General features: G+C 35.6%; 1 protein-coding gene across 1 annotated transcript in view; it reads right to left on the bottom strand.

The window, feature by feature from the left end:
- Positions 1-23,445, bottom strand: part of Sacm1l (SAC1 like phosphatidylinositide phosphatase) — a 54,878-nt gene that overhangs the window by 26,358 nt on the left and 5,075 nt on the right. The window contains exons 2-7 of the mRNA XM_076844585.1: positions 11,066-11,163; positions 8,309-8,383; positions 6,560-6,687; positions 4,174-4,323; positions 1,720-1,779; positions 502-535 (exon numbers count right to left, since the gene is read on the bottom strand). Coding sequence (XP_076700700.1) covers positions 502-535; positions 1,720-1,779; positions 4,174-4,323; positions 6,560-6,687; positions 8,309-8,383; positions 11,066-11,163 — 545 coding nt within the window. The remainder of the gene's footprint in view (positions 1-501; positions 536-1,719; positions 1,780-4,173; positions 4,324-6,559; positions 6,688-8,308; positions 8,384-11,065; positions 11,164-23,445) is intronic.

Here is a 23,445-nt window from a genome sequence, read left to right as displayed (position 1 = left end):
ATTTGCATTTGTGCTATGGTTTTCCCCAAGCATTATTCTTTATACTTGATTTTCATTTTTATCATTACTTTAAATGCAAATAAAATTTTTAATTGCATTTCTCCTCTCCAAGCTGTCAATCATCCTAGTCCCTGAATCTAGCTTTATTAATTACTAAGGAATGGTTTCATTTAAACAGACAAGTTCACACTTCTATTGCACAATTCACGATATAATATAAAATAAATGCAAAATATAGTACACAAATTCCTTCCTTTAAACTACCAGCCCCCAAACTCTTGAACAGAGACAATAATTTAGTCTGAGAGTTCTTTTAAAAAAAGTTGTTCATAATCAATGCTAAGATTTTCATGTCAATGAGTTTAATTTTCTTATCAGTAGTAATTTCCATTAATCCCAAAATACTCTTTTCTTGCCAGATATGACACTGTCTCCAAATCTATCTTATAATATACTTTAATAGACTGCTAGAAACTAGAGAGTAATATCAGGTAAGGATACAACCATGTAACACTGGAAGAGCAAAACGGTGAACCTGAAATGAAGATATACAATGTATTTAGAATCAACATATCTTAGAAATAAATAAATAAATAAATACATTTATACACAGAGAGGTAATACACATACATAACATGGTAGTAAGCTTTCACATAACTTTTCATTTTAAAGAATGTCTCTAATTACATTAGATATGCAGTACAATCATTTGGGCTTGATTACTCAAATTTTGGAAACTAATAAAACTACATGAAATTGCAGAATATATACCTCCCTCCTTCTCAGTGTTTGCTTACAACCAATTCACTCCTCCTGGAAAAGACATTCCATGCTGTTTGTAGCTTGGAACTAGTTTTCTCAAAAAAGCCTAACAAATGTCAAGAAATAAGGTAAACAAGCCTATTTTCCTAGAATCAATAATATTATATTTTTCTAGCAGGGCCTCCTCCTTATACTCATTTGCATAAACAAAGGAAAGAGGTAGGTGGCATCTGGGCATGTCTCTCTCCAAGACAGAAGGGCCTCACACAACCCTAGGAAGACAGGTGCAAAGCTTTCCACTCAGCCTGGGTACTGAGTCACAGTCCTTCATTTCTTCATTATTCATCCACCAAGACTCATTCCAGCTCTCTTACAGAAAACAATGTTTTTTAACTTAAGGCTTCTGTTGGTGCTATTATTTGAGTTTTAAATGTCCCCCAATGGTCATGTGTTAAAGGAGTAGCCACCAAACTGTGACCCTATTATGAAGTGGTAGAAACTTCAGGAGTTGGAGCCTACTGGAAAGAAGTTAGGTCATTAGGAGTGTGCCCTTGAAGGGGATGGGGAACCTGGCCCACTCCTACCTCTCTCTCTCTCTCTGCTTCCTGGTCACCATGAGGTAAGCAGATTTGCCCCACCATGCATTCTCTGCCATGACGTTCTGCCTCACCACAGGCCCAAAAGCAATTAAAGACTGAAACCTCTAAAACTATGGGCCAAAATAAAACTTCTGTCTTATCCTCAAGTATTTTGTCACTGTGATAGAAAACTAACAAAGATTACAGTAACATTAGGTTTCTTCAATCCAGAATGATACAAGAGGGTAGAACATGATCAAAATGTGTAAGTTATAGTTAAATTACAATTATTTATCCAAATCCTTAGTGATTATGTCTTTTTATAATATGTATAAATGAAAACTGTGACAAGTAAGCAGATTTTAGTTAGTTACATTACCTCTGGCTGAGCAGAGAGTTCTCTTAGAAGATGACCATTCCATACAAATCGCTGATCTGCCTGAGAGAAGTTTTAAAACTTAATAAAATAGCTCCTGTGATGTTGAGTTTCTATAGAAAAAAAAAAAAACTACACTCATCAATGTCTCCATCTGGTGGCTCCCACCAGAATACATCCTCCCCCTTTAAATCTGCCCTCTCCTGTCTGCCTCTGAGAGAAGCCTGGCAGTCCTCTCAGGGTCTCTCTTTCCCTTCCGTTAGCCAACTGTCCAGAACCAAATCTCCTTCAAAATCCACACTCTGTTCTACATTTCTCCCTCCATCCCTCTCAGCCAATATCTGACTCCGGCCTCACTACTGCACCAGCCTTCCCCTTTTCTTCCAGTGTTGGCATCAGTGCTGACAGGAGGATTTCTCTCACCCCCTGTCTCTTATCTGTTTGACATTCTTCAGTGACTCTCTGCCATCTAAGAACCAAACTCTTCCTGGCCTAAACAGGCCTAGGATCTGGCAACCTCTACTTAACTCTCTGGCTACTCGGATACTCAACCTCAAAATACAGAGGAAGCTCCTCAACAACCTCTGTTTATTTGACTCAGCAGATGGACCAACTCTCTGCAGTCTCTGTATTAAGCACTCAGCTGAATCATACCTAAAGTTCATAGGGAATGGCCCTTACACTTGGCATTAACTGAGAGCTGAACACATATTCCCAGTTAGTTTATGACAGGCATACTAGTTATTCATCATTACGTAATGATGAATGACTGCATATTAATTAAATGTTTTCTAAATTAATGAAATAAAACTAAAAACAAATTGCTATTTCTCTGAAGTTGAATGATTTGAAATAAAAATTGATAAGGGGCAAGTCACTAAAACAAAATTGCCACTGAATTAGTGAAAGTGGCAACTAAGAAAGATTAGAAAGAAACATACTAAAAAACCTACAGGATTCTGCTCACAAATTGTTCTAAGGTGTTCATCTTTAAAAGACTCAAACTGGAAAGTTGAATGGATGTGATTAACAAAAGACAAGACAATCTGGAATCCAGGAACCAAAGAAAAAGAAAAGCATGGTGATGTGGCCTGTAATCCCAGCAACTCAGGAGGCTGAGGCAGGATTGCAAATTCAAAGCCAGACTCAGCAATGTAGCGAGGCCTTAAGCATCTCAGTGAGAATCAGTCTCTAAATTTCTGGAATAAAAAAAAAAAAAAAGAAGAAGAAGAAAACGAAGAAGAAACATCTATGTTTCTACATGAAAACACTGATGGATAAAGAAATTTTAAGCTAGGATAAAGTATTTAAGATATATGTGTCTATCACACACCTCCTAAAGTAGACTATATGCTCTTCCACAGAGCAGGGGCCACAGCTTTTCATTCTGGGTCCCCACTAGCTAATACAGTGGCTGGTTCATGACAGGCACTCAAGAGAAGTTTGATAAACAATGAAAAACACTTCACTCTCTTTTATTTAAAAGCCAAACTTCTTGACTGCTTATCCTATATATAAATTAACATATGAATTTATTATTTTACTTGATTGAGAGTATAAAATTTTACTCAAAAGATCAGTCAACTAAAATGTTGATTTAGGTTAAACTATATGGAAGTATCATTTTTAGTGGTTAAAAATGGTCAATAACTGGCACTTTCATATGGTCCAACCTAAGAGATAACAGCAACTTTTTAAATTCTGGCTACCCCCTAAACACATCTATGTTTTGTTAATTTAAAAAAATCAAAGCAGCAATTATTCAGTTTCCTGAATAGCAGAAAGTTCTAGTTGAGATCATCTGAGGCCTAATTAAAAAAAAAAGGCAAAATAACCAAAAAACTTAAAAGAATACTTTCAAGCTCTTAACAAATTGTTACTTTTATAGTTTAAAAATGTTTAAATAATATCACTACCAAAAGAACATTAATTGCTAGAAAATCGATTTTTATAAACCTCATTATATTGCCAACAATACAGGCCACTGAAATCTATGGAATTACAAATGAATGCAATGCTGAAAGATTTGAAACCTGAGAGTCAGCACTTGATAGTCTGGTAATATTTATGCAAAAATTCTAATCGCCTACATGTGTGTTTAGACTAGACTTTTGACTATCTACCCCAGTGCTTCTCAATCTTGGTTGTGTTCACATATTGATTCCAGGGCCCTCAACTTGAGACAGTGATATACACTTAAAACATGGTATGCTTTCAAAGAGCCACACATGATCCTAATATATATACCTGAGAGTAAAGAAAAGTCAAAATACTGATGAGGGTATAGCTCAGTGGTAGAGCACTTGCCTAGCATGTGCGAGAACCTGGGGTTAATCCCTAATACCACAAAAAAAAAAAAAAAAAAAGTAAATATAAATTAAAAAATAATTTTTTTATGGATGAATGAGACATGTCCTTTAAAAAGAAAACTAAGAATAAATAAGTGATCAAGCTTACCCGTTCCAAGAGACTCATTTCTTGGAATTCTGGACTAGTGTTGGACAACCGCTGCAAAGTATGGGTCAAATCATATGTTGTTGAAAAGTAAAACCCATCCACACTCAAGACATGGTTTAGCATCGAAAGGAAAGTTTTATTATCTTGTAACTGTAAACAAAGAGGGGGAAATCAGTATGTTTCATAGTTGAAAAAAGGAAATCTGTCAAAATGAGAATAAGACAAAATAAACATGTGTTAAGTCCAGTGTCACTAAGCAGCACCAGCACAAGGACTGGGCAGAGAAGGGGAGGCACATTATGTTCTGAGGACCTAGGAGAGCTCCTTACATAGAACATACAAATATTACAGGGTCTTATCACATGACCTGATTAGGCAGGACTCCTTTTCACAATTTTTATTCCAAAAGGTAGAAGAGTTGTTTTAACAAAACATTATCATCTTAGATTATGACCTACTGTATGCCAGACACTGCATTCATTCTCTTTAATCTTCACAACAACCCTGCTTGGTTAGCCTCACTTGGCAAATGAAACATACAAATTCATGAGGGATAATTTCTAATGATTACCAAATGATTAACATGTTAATCCACGAGTTACAAATCTACATACTACAAATTATTAATTTGAGTTTAAATTTCTTTTCTTTTTTTTTTTTTTTTAATTGAAGGTAAAGTCAAAGCAGATGTAGCAAGCAAAGCTAACATTAGCTCCAGGGCCTGACAACACAGAGAGAGAGAGCAGAAATGAGGAAGAATTCATTCCAGGTAAATATTCCAGGGTTATTAAATGAATACTGCCATCTTTATTTCTTTAAAAATATCATGACTCAAAAGTATAAAAAATCACATGCCACATTTTACTTATTTAAGACAGCGCTATAGTCTAATTGTTTTAAAGGTTTATCACAAGTAAGGTATGTGTTTTAGAAAAATATACTGTCTTTCAGAAACAAACATTTTTGTAATCTTGGATATAAAAATACAACTTCATTTTTAAGGCAAACACTATAAAATAAAATTACTTTGGAAAACATTCATAGGTGTAAATATCTAACCATAATATTATTTTTAAATAATATGTTTCAACCAGTACAGAGTAATGCCATTTGTGCCAAGTCTTACATACACTTTCAAGCAAAAATAGATCCTGTTTGTATATAGGTCATCTTCACTTTGTACTGTGGGTGAAACTGTAAAAACGATAATACTATCTTAACTTTAATAATCTTAAACCATCTTAATAAATCATTAGGAAAGATGATTGTTCCATGATATTTAAAAGTGTTTGTCAAAATATTAAAAATTCTCTTATTGTAAGTTATAAATGTACATGGAAATAAAAAATAGTAAAACTAATATTTTTAGCACACTCCAAGCATTAGAAACATAAGAATTAAAAATATTTGTTTCTTTGTAAAAATTTCATCAATGGAAACTAACAGTGCTTGCCTTCTTCCCTGTTATGTAACTCATGATACAAAATACCTACTCCATCCTTGGTAAACCGTCATACACCTTTCCAAGTCTAAATCAGTTTCTGACACTTTGCAATTTAAATGTCCCAACACAAGTGTTCTAATTTATCATGAAGGTTTTTGAAGTTATCACTTCCTCTTCTTCCTTTTTGTCACAGTCACTTCATCATTAATATATATAAGTTTGCCTTCACTCCAACTTCTGGCAGCCTAACTACAGCCTCTAAGACAGTGTTAGCATGCCTATAGTCAGCTATTTCTTCTGTGCTCCATTTATGTTCAATTGCATGCATTCAATTTCAATTTCACTTCCACAGTTGTCATTTGCTTCTTCATACTTTCATCTTTGTAAAGTTATTTCTTCAGTTAATCTATTGTGATAACTAAAATTTAAACTGTGTTGTTGGGGGACAGGTAACTGACATCTGTGCATATAGATTCCTATCAGGCAAAGAAGGACTGCCTGCAAATACTTGCATATATTCTGTGTACACGTGCATACATGCACATACACCCACTACTTCTATTCACATATGGTAAAAGTGAAGAAAACTTTGCACAAAAAGGGAATGAAATGAGCAGAACTTCAAAAGTATCTAATACTTCTTTACAGAAAACATGAAGTTAAATCTGGATGCATTTTTTGTTTGTCCTTTTCTGTTTATAAGAAATTTCATAATTTAAAGATTATTTTAAAAAGAAGACATTAAAACCAATAAAATACATGAACTATTTCTTAAAATATCATCTATGGATAGGTAAAAACTTAGGTCTAATGACATTTCCCTAAAGGCTGCCTCATTATTAAGCTTAGAAGAAATTCATCAAATATACTTTGTATTCTGCAACCCCTTGCCCCATAGTACTTTGTTGGGTCTTACAATTAATAATTGCTTCCAGTTCTTACCTGAATATCAGTTAAGTGCAACATTGTCTTCTTATAAGAAAGGACATCAAAATCTGTTGCTCTCCAGATTACATGATTGAAAAATTCACCTATTTTTGTCTTTTTGGTAATGACGATAAGATAATTACCTACAAAAAAGTATGACCAAACACACATAAATATTAAAAAAGTCTCACAGAGTGGGGCTGGGGATTTAGCTTAGCATGTGCAAGGCCCTATGTTTGAAAAAAAGATAAACACAAAACCTTTTGGTCACCAAAGGAGTGGTCCTAGCAGGTAGAAAGTGGAGAAAGAAGACTGGGAGTGTGGCTCGGTGGTACAGCATTTGCCTGGTATACTTGAGGCCCCTGGGTACCATGAGCAGCACAGAAAGGAAGAGAGGGATGAAAGGAAGAAAGAAAAGACAGAAAACACTTCCTCTCTCATCACCCCTAAGGCATACAAGTCTCTGTCTATCATTTTCCTGCACGTGGTTTGAAGTATGACAGTCACAAAATCTGCTACCCAAGAGCAACATCTCCTCTATACCATTCCTATGTCCTTGGAGACACTCTAAATGGTAGAAAAATGTGACAGGGAGTAAACTCACTGGTTACTGCAATATTACAAGGATGAATTGCTGGGAATCAAGAAGTCACTGTGGTCCATGCACAGTACACCGACATGATCCTGGCAGCCTCATCCCCAGACAAATAAAACAGAGAGTAACCCTTTCCCATTATATTAATTCTTCTGGTTTTTGTTTTTTGGTGTGTGTGTGTGTGTGTGTGTGTGTGTGTGTGTTGCTAGGGATAGAACCTGAGGCTGACATACTACTTAAGTACTGAGTCCTCACTGGATCAGCTCTCAAGGCCTGTTCAATCCTCTACCTGCAAGTGTCCTCACTGGAAGTTTTCCTGTATACGTATCTCTTCAAAAATTTGTCACAATGCACTATATTAATCTACTATTTATATGCTCTCTTATGAGACTGTGAATGAACAGAACAGAGACTTTCTTTTCTAACTCAACATCTAGCACAATGACTGAAATAACAACTTTTTAAAAGTTCAATTAAATTTATTTTTTCTTTATTAAATTCTTTATTTATTCTAATTTGTTATACACAATGGCAGAATGCAATTCATAATGAAATGGAATTTAGATGAACAAAAATCAACTTTTTTTTTTTTTTTAAAAAGATTGAACCCAGGGCCTCACACATGCTAGGCAAGTGCTCTACCACTGAGCAGTCCCCAAACCACCTTTTTAATAACTCAAAACCAAGTAACATTCTGTAACACATACACACTATGTCATATCCAGATAGGGCTGAAGATATAGAATATCCTGATCCATCAATGCACAAAATTTTTATTTAAATACTTTCAGAATATATGAAAAATGTATAAATGATGACAGATTTCAAATCTACTTAAAATAAAACTAAACATGAAATCTTTCTTTTAAAATGGAACTCCAAGCTAATAAATTTAACCATTTGAGGAGCATTATTTTTAGAAACTAATGACAGGGGCTCAGTTGGCAGAGTGCTTGCTTCACATACTCAAGGCCCTGGGTTCACCCCAAGAACCACAAAAAAAAAAAAAAAAAAAAAAAAAGAGAGAGAGAGAGAGAGAAAGAGAGAGAAGAGAGAGGGAAACTAATGACAAATACTTAGCCTAGAGCTTTACTGCCCAAAGCATGATATGAAGTATACTTTCACACTCTAATTGCCTTCTTTGTTGATCTTAGCTTATTTTCTCTTACCTGCCACCAGATGGATTGTGCCCAGTATACCAAATATTGGTCTTGTGACAGCTGAAGGAGGGACATCTTTCTTGGCTTAAAAGAAAGAAACAAAGGAAAAAAAGTTACACAGAAAAAGCTCACCAACAGAAATAGAAATTTAGTTTGATTACAAGTTACTTCAACTAAATTCATTTGCATGATTTTTCTAAAAAAGCAATATGCCCTAATGTCAGACCTCCACTGTGGCAGAGCGTCAGGTGGAGATGTACACATGATATATAAAGGCCTTTACTCATGTAGGGGTGTTGTGTTGAGTAATATGCTCTAGCTTCCTCATCAGGTCAGTCATGGGCCATTTCTAAAGCCCATTTTCAACCAAATTTATTCAACCTCTTGCCAGAAACTAAGAACCTATTCCTTTAAGAGAATTAAAGTAAATAATGGAAGTAAAGGTTTGAGATAAGTTTTTAATCTTAACATGCAACTAACTGAATACATGTAGGCCTTGTCTGCTCACATCTAAGAATGTGGGATATGAAGGCAAAGATCCAAGGGATGAAAGAGGAAGAAAAAGCTTCCTCCTTGGGTCTAGCCACAATTCACAGGTATGCAGGAAGGCACCATTCTTGACCTTGATTTTATCAATGATGCCCTTATTAACTGCAGAGTATCTTACAGGATTCACTTCAAAACTCGCAGTTAATGTTTCACAAATGCATTTTGAAGAACTCTAGTTGAAAACACAGTGCCTCAAAAGGGAAGAGGGAGAGTCCCATAGTCAAATACGCTCATTTTGCTTCATCTCCAATTACCTTTAGTCCCCCTCCTACAGAGAAAGTCACACGCACAATAGGAAAGTAAAGGCTCTGAGAAGGCAGAGGCTGGGGCTGGGGCTGGGGCTGGGGCTCAGCGGTAGAGCACTCGCCTAGCACATGCGAGGCCCTGGGTTTGATCCTCAGCACTATATAATTATAAGTAAATAAAACAAAGATATGGTGTCCAACTGTAATTAAAAATAAAATAAAAAACTTTTCCACTGCTTAACCCAAGGTTTCCCAAATTAACAGGGGCAGAAAGCTTTCCTTTAAATTGCAACTTATCATCCTAAAAGCCATTTTTAAAATATTGCCATAAACCCAAGGCCTAGTTCTTAAAGGCAGTCAAACCAGTAATTCTGTTACTCTGAATAAAGTAACTCCAGAAAAGGTCTAAAATTCACTTGTCTTTCTCTTAATAATCCAAGAATCCAATACACTCTCTACTTATACGTAACATGTCAATGGAAGGTCAACACAAGCACAAGGCCTGGGTTCAATCCCCAGAACCAATTAAAAAAAAAGGAAGGAATTCAAGTATTGCCAGGCATGGTAGCACATGCCTGTAATTCTTAGCTATCTGTGTCACAATTACAACATGAAAAATAGAAATGCCTGTGCATGAATGAATAGCTCTGAGTAAATTCTAAATATATTGAGATTATCTGGTAAACTCAAATGTACTACTGATAAAGCTGTAAATTATATTAACTGGAGGATGACAGCAATAAAACTGTGATAAGTCCTAGCATATATGATAGCTTCCCAAGGAAGGAAAAAAACCCTTCTTTCCGTGACCACAGTTTGCAGAGCTACTGGTAAAATGAAACACTGAGAAACTGTGAGTGAGTCAGCCCTCATCACCACTGACTGCTCAAAGCACTGTGCCCACTGATGACTACTGGTATCATCATCGTCTTCACATTTAAACCAGTAGCTTTCAGTCTACTCAAATGGGTCTACACTCTCTACTTACACATAACATGTCAACGGAAGGTCAAAACATGCACAAGGCCTGGGTTCAATACCCAGAACCACCAAAAAAAAAAAAAAAGGAAGGAAATTCAAGTGGTGCCAGGCATAGTGGCACACGCCTGTAATTCCAGCCACTTAGGAGGCTGATGCAGGAGGATCAAGGAGTTCAAGGCTAGCCTCAGCAAAAGTAAGATGCTAAGAAACTGACTGAGATCCTGTCACTGAATAAAAATACAAAATTGGGATGGGGATGTGGCTCAGTGGTTGAGTGCCCCTGAATTCTATAACCAGTATCACACACACACACACAAAAAAAAACCAACAACAACTGAAAACACACCCATTTGAAAGCTCTTATAAAACATGAGCTTATATCACTATGGCAAAAAGGAGCAGTAGTGTAAATAAACTTTAGGACAGGTATACAAACATTGGCTAAAACTAATCAGCTATCTTGAGAACAGCCACCAAGCAACAATTACAAAATGCCAAATTATCAAAGAACTCTAATTCCATTTGATCAAAGGGAAACTGTGCATGGTACTTACCAAAATAATCTAATAACCAAAGAAATGGAAATTTTATAGTCACACATTTCTTACAGTTCACTAACTCACTGAAAACATTCTCATATTTTTCACTTTACGCGAAGAACATTAACTGAATGCCTGCTCTAAGGTTATTCAAATATTATACTTTAACAAGAACATGGAATCTATCTGGAGGTAAATTAAAATCTTTAAGCCAATGAAATATGAAATTCTAATTGTAAAACCACATGATACATTAATTTATCACCAAATTATTTTGCATTAATCTACTTAAAAATCAGTGTCCCACAAAACTGAAAAAATTTGTTTTTCACAACCCAGAGAAGCAAAACCAAAATATACAGGGATCCACACACTGAAGTAACTCTGAATAACATTTTAATGACTGTAATTTAGTATAAAATCTTTCTCGGGCACTTCAAGCTATACAATACCTGCAAGGGTGACCTCTGTGGACACACGGTCAATGGTAAGTACGTCATCTGCTCCATCATCACAAGCTTCCACATAAAATTTTTCAGGTGTAATATGCCTAAGAAGAAATTGAAAGGCATAAATAAATCAAATGAAATCAAAACTTAAAAAAAAAAAACCTCTTTATTGTAAAATTACATCAGGGTTTTAATGTGACATCATTTTCCTAGCTTCTAAGTAGAGGAAGTGGTAAGTTTGCTGTCCTCATAAGTTTATTGCAACCCTGTTCACTCACACTTTATACAATGATGAAGTTTTAATTTTCTATAAAGTTATAGAAAAATTTCTATAAAATTCATCACCTGGACTTACACAAGAAAATCATTATCAAATCTAATTTATCACCTGTATTCACCACCATGCAGAAGACAGCAATACAATCTAGAACCAGACTACCTGTGTTGTGTGACCTTAGGCAAGTTACTCATCCTCTCTGTTCATCCCATTCCCTTAAAAAAAAGGATAATATCAGACTCACCACCAGGAGGTTGTGTGGATTAAATGTGCTAATCTTTGAACTTAGAACAACATTTGCTACTTAGTAAGCAAGAGGTTAGTATTAGCTAAAAATAATAATGAACACATTTTTTAACAAAATATTTCTAAAAAATTGTTTAAGATTCAGATTCTTTTTGTTAGAAAGCTATGTGTTCCAAACAAAAACTAAAACAACAACAACAAAACTTACTGTTCTGTAAAGAAAAAAGAATACAATCAAATAAAGTTGGGGCATATTACTCAAAAGTTTTTTGATTTTGTAACCAGAGTCTAACAAAAATTAAAAAATTATTATTCCTAAAGAATAACTTGCTCAGGCAAACAATTCTGCGTGGTTAAGGACACATGGTTAAGGACCTACTTAGAACTGTAAAGCACGGGTTGCTGTCTGTGGCCAAGGCTGCTGTCCCTGAAGGCACAGGGGAGGCGCCTCCCCAGGAGGTGAGCAAGGCTGCAGAAGGTGTGCAGGTCCCCCCAAAACTAACTTTTATTGTTCATAAACCAGACTTGAAAGAATCCTACTTGTGCAGCAGCAAATCTGAAGGCTTTTTCTTTCTTCTTCATTCTACTCCCACTATTCTGATTTACCCCACCATGAAGAATCATAAATACTCTAAGGAATATTTGATTACCCAAATATAACTTGCAACCATTTATGACTCATCAGTAACAAATCAGCTAATATTAGATTAGTTTCCTTCATTTTAGGGCACATCTTAAGAGAATAAAAACAAAAGTCAAGCAAAAAACATGTTCAAGAAAAAGGCAGTTTTCAATCTAATAGTTCATTTCTTTTTATTATTAAATATATTCCATTGTATGGATATATCACAACTTGTTTATTCATTCACTTGTTGATGCACATTTAAGTTGTTTCTGGTTTGAGGTTATTATGAACAGAGGTCTTACAAACATTCCTGTGTAAGTCTTAAAGCTGACATGTATTCATCTCTCTCCAGTACCACTCAGAAGAGAAATGGCTGGGTCCAACCATACAGTGCATTTATGTAAAACTTGTATGGGAAGGGAGAAAGAGATGGGGTTCTCTACCTTAATACTGGCAACAGTTTTAAGGATGTAAAAATGTATCAAAATTCATTAAACTGTACAACACTTTAAATATATAAAGCTTATATGAAACATTAATAAACATGTGAAACATTGATAAAGCTATAAAAAAGGAAGAAGTTCTAAAACAAAATATTTTTAAAATTCCAGACTGCTATTCTTTATTATTCTTATTACCTTTAGTCTTAAATCATTTAAAAAAATTCAGTCCACATCTATAGAAGATGCTTTATGCAAACATAAAATAAGCTCTAAGTGTAACACTTTTAACATGTACTGAAAAGATACCATGTGCTTAAGCATTACACAAACACTGGAGACTAGGAGGTAGGTGATGAATAAAACATAGTACACAATTTTTTTTTTTTTTAAGTAAAAAGGAGACCTGAAAAACAAAACTTCTTTATGAATGTTTTTGAAAAGAAGTACTGCCTCTAGATGCAGATGGCATTTTGATAAGCCTCTATCTGGAGTCCATCCAGACCCCACACTCCTCAACCCCTCAAATGCCTGTGCAGCAGATGTCTCGCTGAATTCTCTGGAGCTTAAGCAGACTAGGACTTGAAAGGGCCACGTGAAATGCTTTCATCCATGGCCAGCGCAATCACAGAACATCTTATCCTAAGTGTCTCATGAAACTTACAAATCATATGAATTAACAAAGAGCTTCTCCTCACCAGACTTTAAAACAGGTGATCACATCATTGTCAAGAAATAGCCCATAATGTTGCATCTACGTTAAGTAAACCAACAAAGATTTATCTCAGTTCCATTGAGGCCAAAGCAACCATCCACAATCAATCAATCCATAGTTTGTAGGCCTTTTTTTACCTGGAACATCTAAACTCGAAAAACTGAGCATAAGTCCTAATAAAAACACTTCTTAAATTATAAAAACACTGCCTGAGAACTAATTATACTGAAATGGCCTACAGATTTGCAATAAACAGTATAGGAGCTCTAATTTTTTTAAATTGTTCTTTAGTTGTAATTGGGCACAATACCTTTATTTATTTATTTTTATGTGGTGCTGAGGATCAAATTCAGTGCCTTATGCATGCTAGGCAAGTGCTCTACCGCTGAGCCATAACCCCAGTCCAAAGAGTTCTAACCTTGACCATGCTAATTACTACCTATGTAACACTGGCTAAGATATGAATACCTGATGCCAGTATTATTCTAGGCATCAGTGCTACAAAGTCTCTGGATCTAGGGCCTATGGGAGAGATAATCATTATACAATAAAGTAATTAAATGATTTCAGTAATATATGCTGTGAAGAAAATTAAGGAGGTTAGGGAGGAAGGTAACCAACGCATTAAAAAAATTAAATGAAACAACGTATAAAAGCTCCTGGCATGGTTGTGAACCAGGACACCTTGGCCTATAAGTAAACCAAACCATGGGCATGACAACTCTTACCCTACCTACCTGACAGAGCCATGACCAGCACGTTTTTGCAAAGGTAAAGGGCTAACTTAGAGGTATGGTTACCTTCCATCGCTTTAATAACAGTAACATTCTTTAACATAGAAGAAGGAAGATATGTTGCCAATTATCAGAATGGGACTCTGAACGCAGGAGCAGAAATGTTATTCAATGAATGCTTTAAAGAAATAATAAAATAGCCAAATTATGGACTCATAAGTACCTGTTAGACAAATGGATAAAGAAAATGTGGTATACATACACAATGGAGTTTTTACTCAGTCATAAAGAATACAATTATATCATTTGCTGGTAAATGGAATTGGAGAATATCATGCTAAGTGAAATAAGCCAGATTAAGAAAGTCAAGAGTTGAGTGTTTTCTCTCCTATGTGGAAGCCAGAGGGGAAGGGGGAAAAAGAAAAAAGGAAAAAAACAATCTCAAGAAAAAAGAACAACAGAGTAGAGGAAGGGAACTAAGAAGACAGAGGAGAGAAAGGAACAGGAAAATACTAGGGAACAAAATTGACCAAATTATGCTATGTCCATCTATTATATATATTCATATACCATAATGAATCCCACTTTTATACACAATTACAATGTACTAGTAATAGAAGGGAGACCAGTAGTATAGAGGAAGAGGATTAGGGAGGGAGAAGGAAAGGGAAAGGGAAAGTACTGGGAGATGAGCATGATCAAATTATGTTGTGCATGTATGAATATGTCACAGTGAATTCCACTAGTAAGTATAATTATAAAGCACCAAGAAAAACTAGACAAAATTTAAAAGTTTTTAAAATTTTAAGAAGAAATAATATATAGCAGAAGATATTGATTTCTTTGTCACACAGACAATATCTGAGCAATTAATTTTGATAGAACAACACTGGAATCAAATTATATTCCAACTCAAATATATTGTTTGAACGTAACATATAACTGGGATACATGAATAACAACATATTAGCTATAGTACTGTGCTCTAATGCATATCTGTTATCAATTGTATTAAACTGATAATTTTATCATATATATGCGTTGTTACTCCAATAATGATAATCTAAAAATAAAAATACCTGGACTTCACCTTTTGGCCCCAGAATTATAGTAAAAATCTGTCTTCCTTATAATACCAAGTTTCTAATGCTTAGAGACCCAAAATAATTCTCTTCCAAAATATCTGGAATTTTCACCAATGTATATCCACATATTTACAAGAAATATATTCTACAAACCAGAATATAATAAAAACAAATCTGGAAAAAAACTACATTTCAAAAGAGTTGTAAATATTAACCCAAAATATCAAGACCACAAAAAACAAAGGTCTGATTTTTATATCAAAGATAAATGTTCCAGAATAAAAAAAATTTTTTTGTTTAAAAAAATTATTAATGAACAAGGTATAGTGAAGCACACCAGCTACTTGGGAAACTGAGGTGGGAGGGTCCCTTGAGCCTAGGAGTTCAAGTCTAGCCTGAAGTGAGAAACAGTGAGACCCTGACTCAAAAAAATAAATAGTAAATAAAAAGGATGTCTTTTTTAACTTCGTATTAAAGATACAAATCTGTTTTTAAAAAGGTCTTTAGTATAAAAGACAACATTAGCACAGAATCAACTTTAAAAAGCATAAAATGTCAGTTATACTATGCTACTTTTTCTGGTAATCATTTTTACTTTGCATAGCTGAAAGTATGAACAATTAAACTGGAGTCAGAATGCTGAAAAATTAAGAGATTTATTGTAGAAGTGATTTGTTATAGAAGTAACTGTGGTAGGCAGAACTCTAGAACTGTGTCCTGAAGATTCCTATCTGCTGATTATTTAATCCAGGTGCTGCCCTGCAAGTAGAATTAAGGTTACTAATCAACTGGCCTTAAAATAGGGAATTCATCCTGAGTACCCAGTGTGATCACATGAGCCCTTAAAAGCACATGAGGGCCGGAATTGTGGCTCAGTGGTAGAGTGCTTGCCTAGTATGCAGGAGGCACTGGGTTCAATCCCGGGCACCACATAGAAATAAACAAAATAAAAGCACATGAAAACAGAAGAGGCAGTCAGGAAGATGCAGCAGAAAGAGAAGGAGAGTTTAGTCTTGAAAAGGGTTTGATAAGCTATTGATGGTACCTGAAATGCAATAGAGAGGACTCTAGAAGCTAAGGACAACTCCAGGAAGATAGCCAGCGTGGAAATGGGGAACTTGGCCCCACAACCACAGGAAGCAGATTCAGCCAGCATCCTGAATAAGCTTGGAAGTGGATTCTTCCCCCAGCCTCCAGCCTGAAAGGCAGCCCTGCTGACACCTTGATTTTCACCCAGTGAGTCTCAAACAGGATCTCCTAACTATAGAAACTATGAGATAATACATATTATATTGTTTAAAGCCTCTAAGTTTATGGTAATTTGGTACAAGAACAACAGAAAGCTAATTTCATTCCTGTAAAATGAAATAACTTTCACCTTAACCCTTGGTCAGAACACACCCACAAACCCTTTCAATTCCTGGTGGCAAGGAAAGAGATTCTTCCCTCAATTGAATTTTTAGATACTAATGTTTGGGTTTCTAAGAAACAAACTTTTCTTTTTCCTACCCACTGCTTGCCTGTTTTGAAGTACTGGGGATTGAACTCAGGGGAACTCTACCACTAACTACATCCCCAATCTTTTTTTTTTTTTTTCTTTTGAGACAAGGTCTTACTAAGTTGCCCAGGTTGGCCTCAAACATGGATCCTTCTGCCTCGGCCTCCCAGCAGGGACAAAATTTTCAAAAATAAATTTTACTTTTTGTTTTTTTCCAGTAATGGGGACTGAACCCAGGAGTGCTTTATCACTAAACTACATCCTCAGCCCTTTTTATTTTTATTTGAGATAGGGTCTTGCTCAATTGTTTAAGGGCCCCTAAGGTGCTAAAGCTGGCATCAAACTTGTGATCTTCCTGTCTCAGCCTCCAGAATAGTTGGGATTATAGGCATGCACCACAACTGGCCTTTTGTTTTAGGGACTGGGAGGCTGAATCAGGAGGACTGCAAATTCAAGGTCAGCCTGGACAACCTGAGACCTTGTCTCCAAAAAATTAAAAAAGGCTGGGGATGTAGCTCAGGAGTAGAGTGCCCTTGGATTTAATCACCAGTGCTACCAAAAATAATTTTTAATAAAGTCTTTTAACTTTTAGTAAATGAAGAATTTTCTTTTTTTGGGGGGAGGGGGGGTTGGGGGTACTAGGGATTGAACTAAGGGGCACTCAAACACTGAGCCACATCCCAGCCCTATTTTGTATTTTATGTAGAGACAGGGTCTCACTGAGTTGCTTAGGACCTTGCTTTTGCTGAGGCTGGCTTTGAATGTGGCAATCCTCCTGCCTCAGCCTCCAGAGCCACTAGGATTACAGGCATGTGCCACTGCACCAGGCAAGACTTTTCTTAAAATAAGTATAATTAACAGTACTTTCCTGATGGATCACGGTCTATTTTGAACTAAAAAAATATCTGTGCTAGCCTACCAAAGGATGATATCTTCAAATTCTAGTGCTTTACTATGGTGAAAAAAATGACAGGTTTTAGACTCTCATAATCTGGTTTGAATCCCAACACCATGTACACTAAGTGCCTGAATAAAGCACCAGACTTCTGGGCTCAGCCTCCTCTTCATTAAAAAAAGTTAAGCAAAGCTAAACAAGGGAATGTACATGATATGTGCAGCACTAAGAAGCGACACCATGAAATGGGAGCATTATTATTATGTTACTAAGTGACCTCAGACCACTGGATTTTGTTGTTTTACTCTTCTACGGCTCCTATTCAGCTGCTTTAGTTTTTCATCTAAAACAAACTTAACAGGCTACAGAGAAGGCCTGAGGAAGGCTACCCAGTTCTGACCCTGGAATCAAGTCCACCAGTCCTTATTACATTAAGTTTCTTCGTGCTGTTCAAGGACTGCATTCTAAATTCAGCGCTGTACTGTGGGGGACAGGGCTACGACAGTTTATGTCTCCAGATACATAACTAATTGAATTGTACTGAATAACTAGTTGAATTGTTCGATAATTACTAGTAATATAAAAAGATGATTATTCAACATATGATCACAGAAACTGAATTCCTCTTTTTTATATAATGCACAAAATCAAAACTTGCATCTAAATAAACAGCCAATGGAGAAATATTTATTGCCCCTGCCCTCAATAATTCATCCTTCTACACTCTACATGTGTCTATGTAAATGCATTTAAACTTCTCACCTGTAAAACTTCAAGAATTAAAATAAGTTATCTAATTGAAACCAATGAACTGAAAAGCACACTTTGTTTCCATATTCTGTACATTTTTTAATATGTAACTCAGGTACATTTCAATCAATAAAGCAGTCATTGTTAAAAATCAAGTGATTAAAAAAGCAGTTATACACACACATATGTACACATACATGGAAAAAATCAGCTTTTTATGTGCAATTAAAATTTTTTTTCTCAATTTGACATTTAAATTTACAACTGATTTAGAGAGCTGGGAGTGTGGGTTAGTGGTTCAACACTTACCTGGCATGAGTGAGGCCCTGGGTTCCATCCCCAGCACAGCAAAACAAAACAAATATTCCTAATAATCACCACATTAATGACTTTACTATGTGCTTAGAATTTTTAAAATTACAAAGTTAGAAAATATACTTTCTTTTAAAAAATACAATATGTGACACTTCTGAGTCTGGATAAACACATTTGAAGTAAGATCAATAAATTTGAATTTTAACTGAGGTAAAACTAAAACAAATTTCCAAAAATGAAAATCTTCCACAGAAAAAGTCTTGATCTTCCTTCAGAAGACAGAATCTGGGGAGCACCAACAGGCAGATGCAGGCTAACGACACATCCAAGCCACTCAAATGCAGGTTTGAAGAAGGAAAAGTGCTTGGAAATAGGCTAATTAACTAAATTACCAGAAAATCTAATTGTCTATAAGATAAGAACCAACAACACAAACATATTTCAGCAAAAACACTGAATAGCTTCAAGAGCAGAGGAAAAAGGTAAATAAGGATTTGGCAATGAGATAAAGGCAAGAGTAGGGATGGAAGTGAAGAAGTTTGAAGTTTGTAAAAGGAACAATAAGATCCTTATCCAAACCAGTAGCACCCAAGCACCTGCCATTCCTGATGCTGGAATTTAATGTTTAAAACAGTTTGACAAGAGAATCCCTGGACTCCAGATACCAGGCACAGCTGAGGATCAGCTCAGTGTGAGATGACAAATAAAGTCAGGAGACACAGAAGTCTACAGATGACCATCCAATCCTCCTCCTCTGCCAGGCTCTCAGAATGATGGCGGCCAAGTTTACTTACTCCCAATCCCCATAGGAACTCTGAAGACTGTCCCTGAAAAAACTAATAGGTACAAGAGAAAAAAGATCTGGAACTGCTGACATTTAGGAACCTAATTGAAGATGAGAGTTCTTGCACAATCACACCACAATGAGGGCTACAGTTGACAAGTCCTGACCCACAAAAAAAAAAATCTCTGAATTAGTTGTTTTTAATGCCTCATTCTTTAACATAGGATGACAACCAAGAGTCACTAGGTACTTAAATAAAGGTTCCCTTTGAGAAGACAGAGATCAAAACAAGCAGTAAAACAACTCTGGATAAACAAAGTATGCTAAGAACAGAAAACAACTTCAAAACACATTTATAAATGATAGCCTCAGAAAGAAGACATTGAATTTATAAAATAAGAACAGGGTGTTACCAAAAAAAAGCATGAATATATTCTTGAACTGATGAAAATAATAATTTGAATAATTAACAGAAAGGCTGGAAGACAAAACTGAAAAAACTCTCCTTGAGAACAGACTAAAAAGAATTGTAAGATAAAAGCATAGCAAGGAAGGAAGGGAAGAAGGAAGGGAGGATGATTGAGGTGGGGAGGGAGAAAAAGAAAGAAAGAAAAAGAGGCACAATCCAAGATGTTCAGCTTCCATTTAGCAGGAATTCCAGAACACACAAAGAAGGAGGGCGGGGGGGGGGGGGGGGGGGGAAGGAAATTATCAAATCCATAGTAAGAAATTTAACCCATGACCAAAGGACAAGTTTCTAGACTAAAAGACCCACCAAATAAATGGAAAACACACCAAATAAAAGTACAATAGTTGTAAATAATGACTCAGAATCCTCAGAATGGAGGCTGAGGCAGGTGGATCGCAAATTCAAAGCCAGCCTCAGCAATTTAGTAAGGCCCTAAGCAACTTAGCAAGACCCTGTCTCTAAATAAAATATAAAAAGGGCTGAGGATATGGCTCAGGGGTTGAATGCCCCTGGGTTTAAACTCCAGTACCAAATAAATAAATAAATAAATAAATAAACTCCAATACCAATAAAGAAAGAAAGAAAGAAAACAAAAGAAAAGAAAAAATATCTTTCTTTCCTCTTTCTTAGCAGGAAAGATATGTCTCACTAAAATGAGGGGTAATCACAGAGTCAGATACAGAATATAAAACAAAATGATTTTTTTTGTAACACTCTGTTCTCATTTCATTAACAAGAAATTCTGAACACTGAATAACTATATTCAGAAGAAGTAAAAGCTAAATCGTCATCTTCTGAAGAAGAAAGTCATCAGATGACTAAAATTGAAAAAATATCAGGAAACAGCAGTGTAAGCATGTTCTTTAGAAATATGCAATAAAATATCAGAAGTCACTTAAAAAGTTGCATCTAGGACAGTGGGAGTTGGGGGTACAGAAGGGTGTTCTTTGTTACTGTAAGCTTTGGTACTATTTACTTTTAAACCATATACTGGCAAGATTAAAATAAAGTTTAACAATGTATTAAAATAACAAAATACACAAATAAGATTATGGATTAAGTTAGAGTTTTAGCCCAAGGGCCTTGGGGCCTTTACCGCTGAGAGATGCTGCCAGAACCTAAGCCGTGGGTGCTGCCACCACGCTATTCTGGTAATGTCTGCTATCTCTGGGCTTAAGAATTGATATAATGAAAGTATGAACAATGACTATTAGCTAATCAACATTTCTAAGGACAATAATTGCAAATAATGACTCAGAGTCCTACTAATCACAACAGTACATCACCCCCACTCAGAGACACCTGTACACACCCTTGCTGCCCTCTTTTTCTTTCCTTTCATTTCCCACCCCTCATTAGTTGGCCTTAATATTGATCTGAAGTATATCTGTCACATATAGTAAATTCTATTCTATAAGTTTTATGCTCCTGAGACTTCAAACACTGCACCCTCTATCACTTACAGTCAAGATTAATTGAGTGAACATTCGATGATGTAATTTTGCTGGTGTTTATGGTTTTACTGCTCTTTTGGATTTAAAATCCTCACCAGTGGCTGTCTCTGAAGACAAGGACTGAGCTTAGTCCATTCTCCTGGGTATTTCTCACACAAGAAAAAAGGAGCAACTTAATCAATTTTCTTAGAGAATATGACATATTTAGTCAGCAAACACCTACATAGTTTTAAAGGGCCTTAACTTGTGTTTTTATTGGCTCAGTGATAGAGTAAATAAAATTTTAAACACTGTTTTCCTTTTTCCTTGCTAAGAAAAGCTCTTGACAGGTCAAGTTTTAAACTGGAAATGAGAAAGAGGGAGCAGTATTCTCCCTGATAAGAAAGTTTACAGAGTATTGCTCAAGCCACCTTCTCCCAGAATTTCTTCAAGTTTAAGAGTCAACAGGTTATACTGCATTCTCAACATAACAATTACTTAGAACTGATGGACTTCATGCAAATGAAGAAAAACAATGGTAACTAAAAACCTAGGAAAAACTTTTCTATGAAAAAAAAAAAAAACAGCAACCCTGTGATGTCCTTCATTTCCACAGAACTCTTTCACATTATTTATTTTATAAATAAATATAAATAAAATAGGCTTTAGAGAATAAGAAGATTCCATACAAGATTATTTGGTCATTAGGTATGTTGTCAGGTCTCTAAGGTTCAAAAATTAATGCTATATAAAAAGGGCTCTGGTCCTATATAAACCATCTGATAATGTGATCAGAATACAATCAACTATTGCCAAACAAGACAGCTGATGCACGCTTTGTAACCCAGCTACTATGGGGACTTAGGAAGGAGGATCCCAAGTTTGAGGCCGGCCTGAGCAACCTAGTGACACCCTGCCTCAAAAATAAAAATTTTAAAAAGGGGGAAGGGGCTGGGTTTATAGCATGTTCCTGAGTTCAATCCCCAGTATCAGGATGGGGGTGGGGGTAAAGGGACAGGACAGCAGGGATGGATACAATTAACTATTAATTCTAAGTGAATAAGAATATAGTAAATTCAATACAAGGAAATTCAGGCAGGTGTAGTGGACCATGTATGAAATCCCAGCAACCCAGGAGGATGAGGAAGAAGGATCACAAGTTAGAGGCTAACCTCAGTAAATTTAGTGAAACCCTGTCTCAAAATAAAAAGGACTGGAGATACTGCTCAGTGGTTAAAGTGACCCTGGGTTCAATATCAAAAAAAAAAAAAAGAAGGGGAAAATAAAAATAAAAAAGACAAGAAGATTCAATATCACCTAGAATTCTGGTTTCTGTTGCCACATACTATAATGGAAGAAATATCAAAGCAAAATAATACTTAAATAACAACTGCTTCCTACTTTAACTACCTTCATTTGGTAGATTATTTTGCTCTTAAGGATTAGTATCATAGTATGGGATTAAAAAAGGAAACCACAGGAGACTAAAAGTTAAATTCAACAAAGAAAATTCTGGCTACTATAGTTAATACAAATACATGTAATCTTTTTTTAATATTTTTTAGTTGTAGTTGGACACAATATCTTTATTTTATTTTTATGTGGTGCTGAGGATTGAACCCAGGACCTTGCAAATGCTAGGTGAGCGCTTTACTGATGAGCCACAACCCCAGCCCCACAAATATACTTAATCTTATAGCCACCTGAGATTCAATAGCTCTTAAGAATACTTTTTAAAAATGAGCCTTGTTAAATTTTAAGAAAAGCAACATGTTTTATTATAAAGTAAATACCAAATATCATTTTTATTTTCTTTAACTCTTAGAGTATCTAAAAACATAGTTTTTCCCCATGTAACATTCATATCTTATTTCAGGCAACAAGCAATGTCTTCAAAATCCTGCCAATCACCATGAGTAAAATTAACTCACTTCAAATATATTACACCCACTAAAATGGGGGGAAAAAAAGAGAAGAAATGAAAAAAGAATAAGTATTGGCAAAGATGTGAAGAAACTGGAACCCTGTAACTTTGCTGGTTGGAAGATAAAACGGTGCAGCCAATATAGCAGTTCTTCAAAAAATTAAAAATAGAATTACTATATGATCCAGCACTT

This window comes from Callospermophilus lateralis, chromosome 1 (genome assembly GCF_048772815.1).
Source record: "Callospermophilus lateralis isolate mCalLat2 chromosome 1, mCalLat2.hap1, whole genome shotgun sequence".
In the NCBI taxonomy this organism is placed as follows: Eukaryota; Metazoa; Chordata; class Mammalia; order Rodentia; family Sciuridae; genus Callospermophilus; species Callospermophilus lateralis.
The sequence above is the reverse complement of the archived record's forward strand: the minus strand, read 5'-3'. Positions and strand labels throughout refer to the sequence as shown.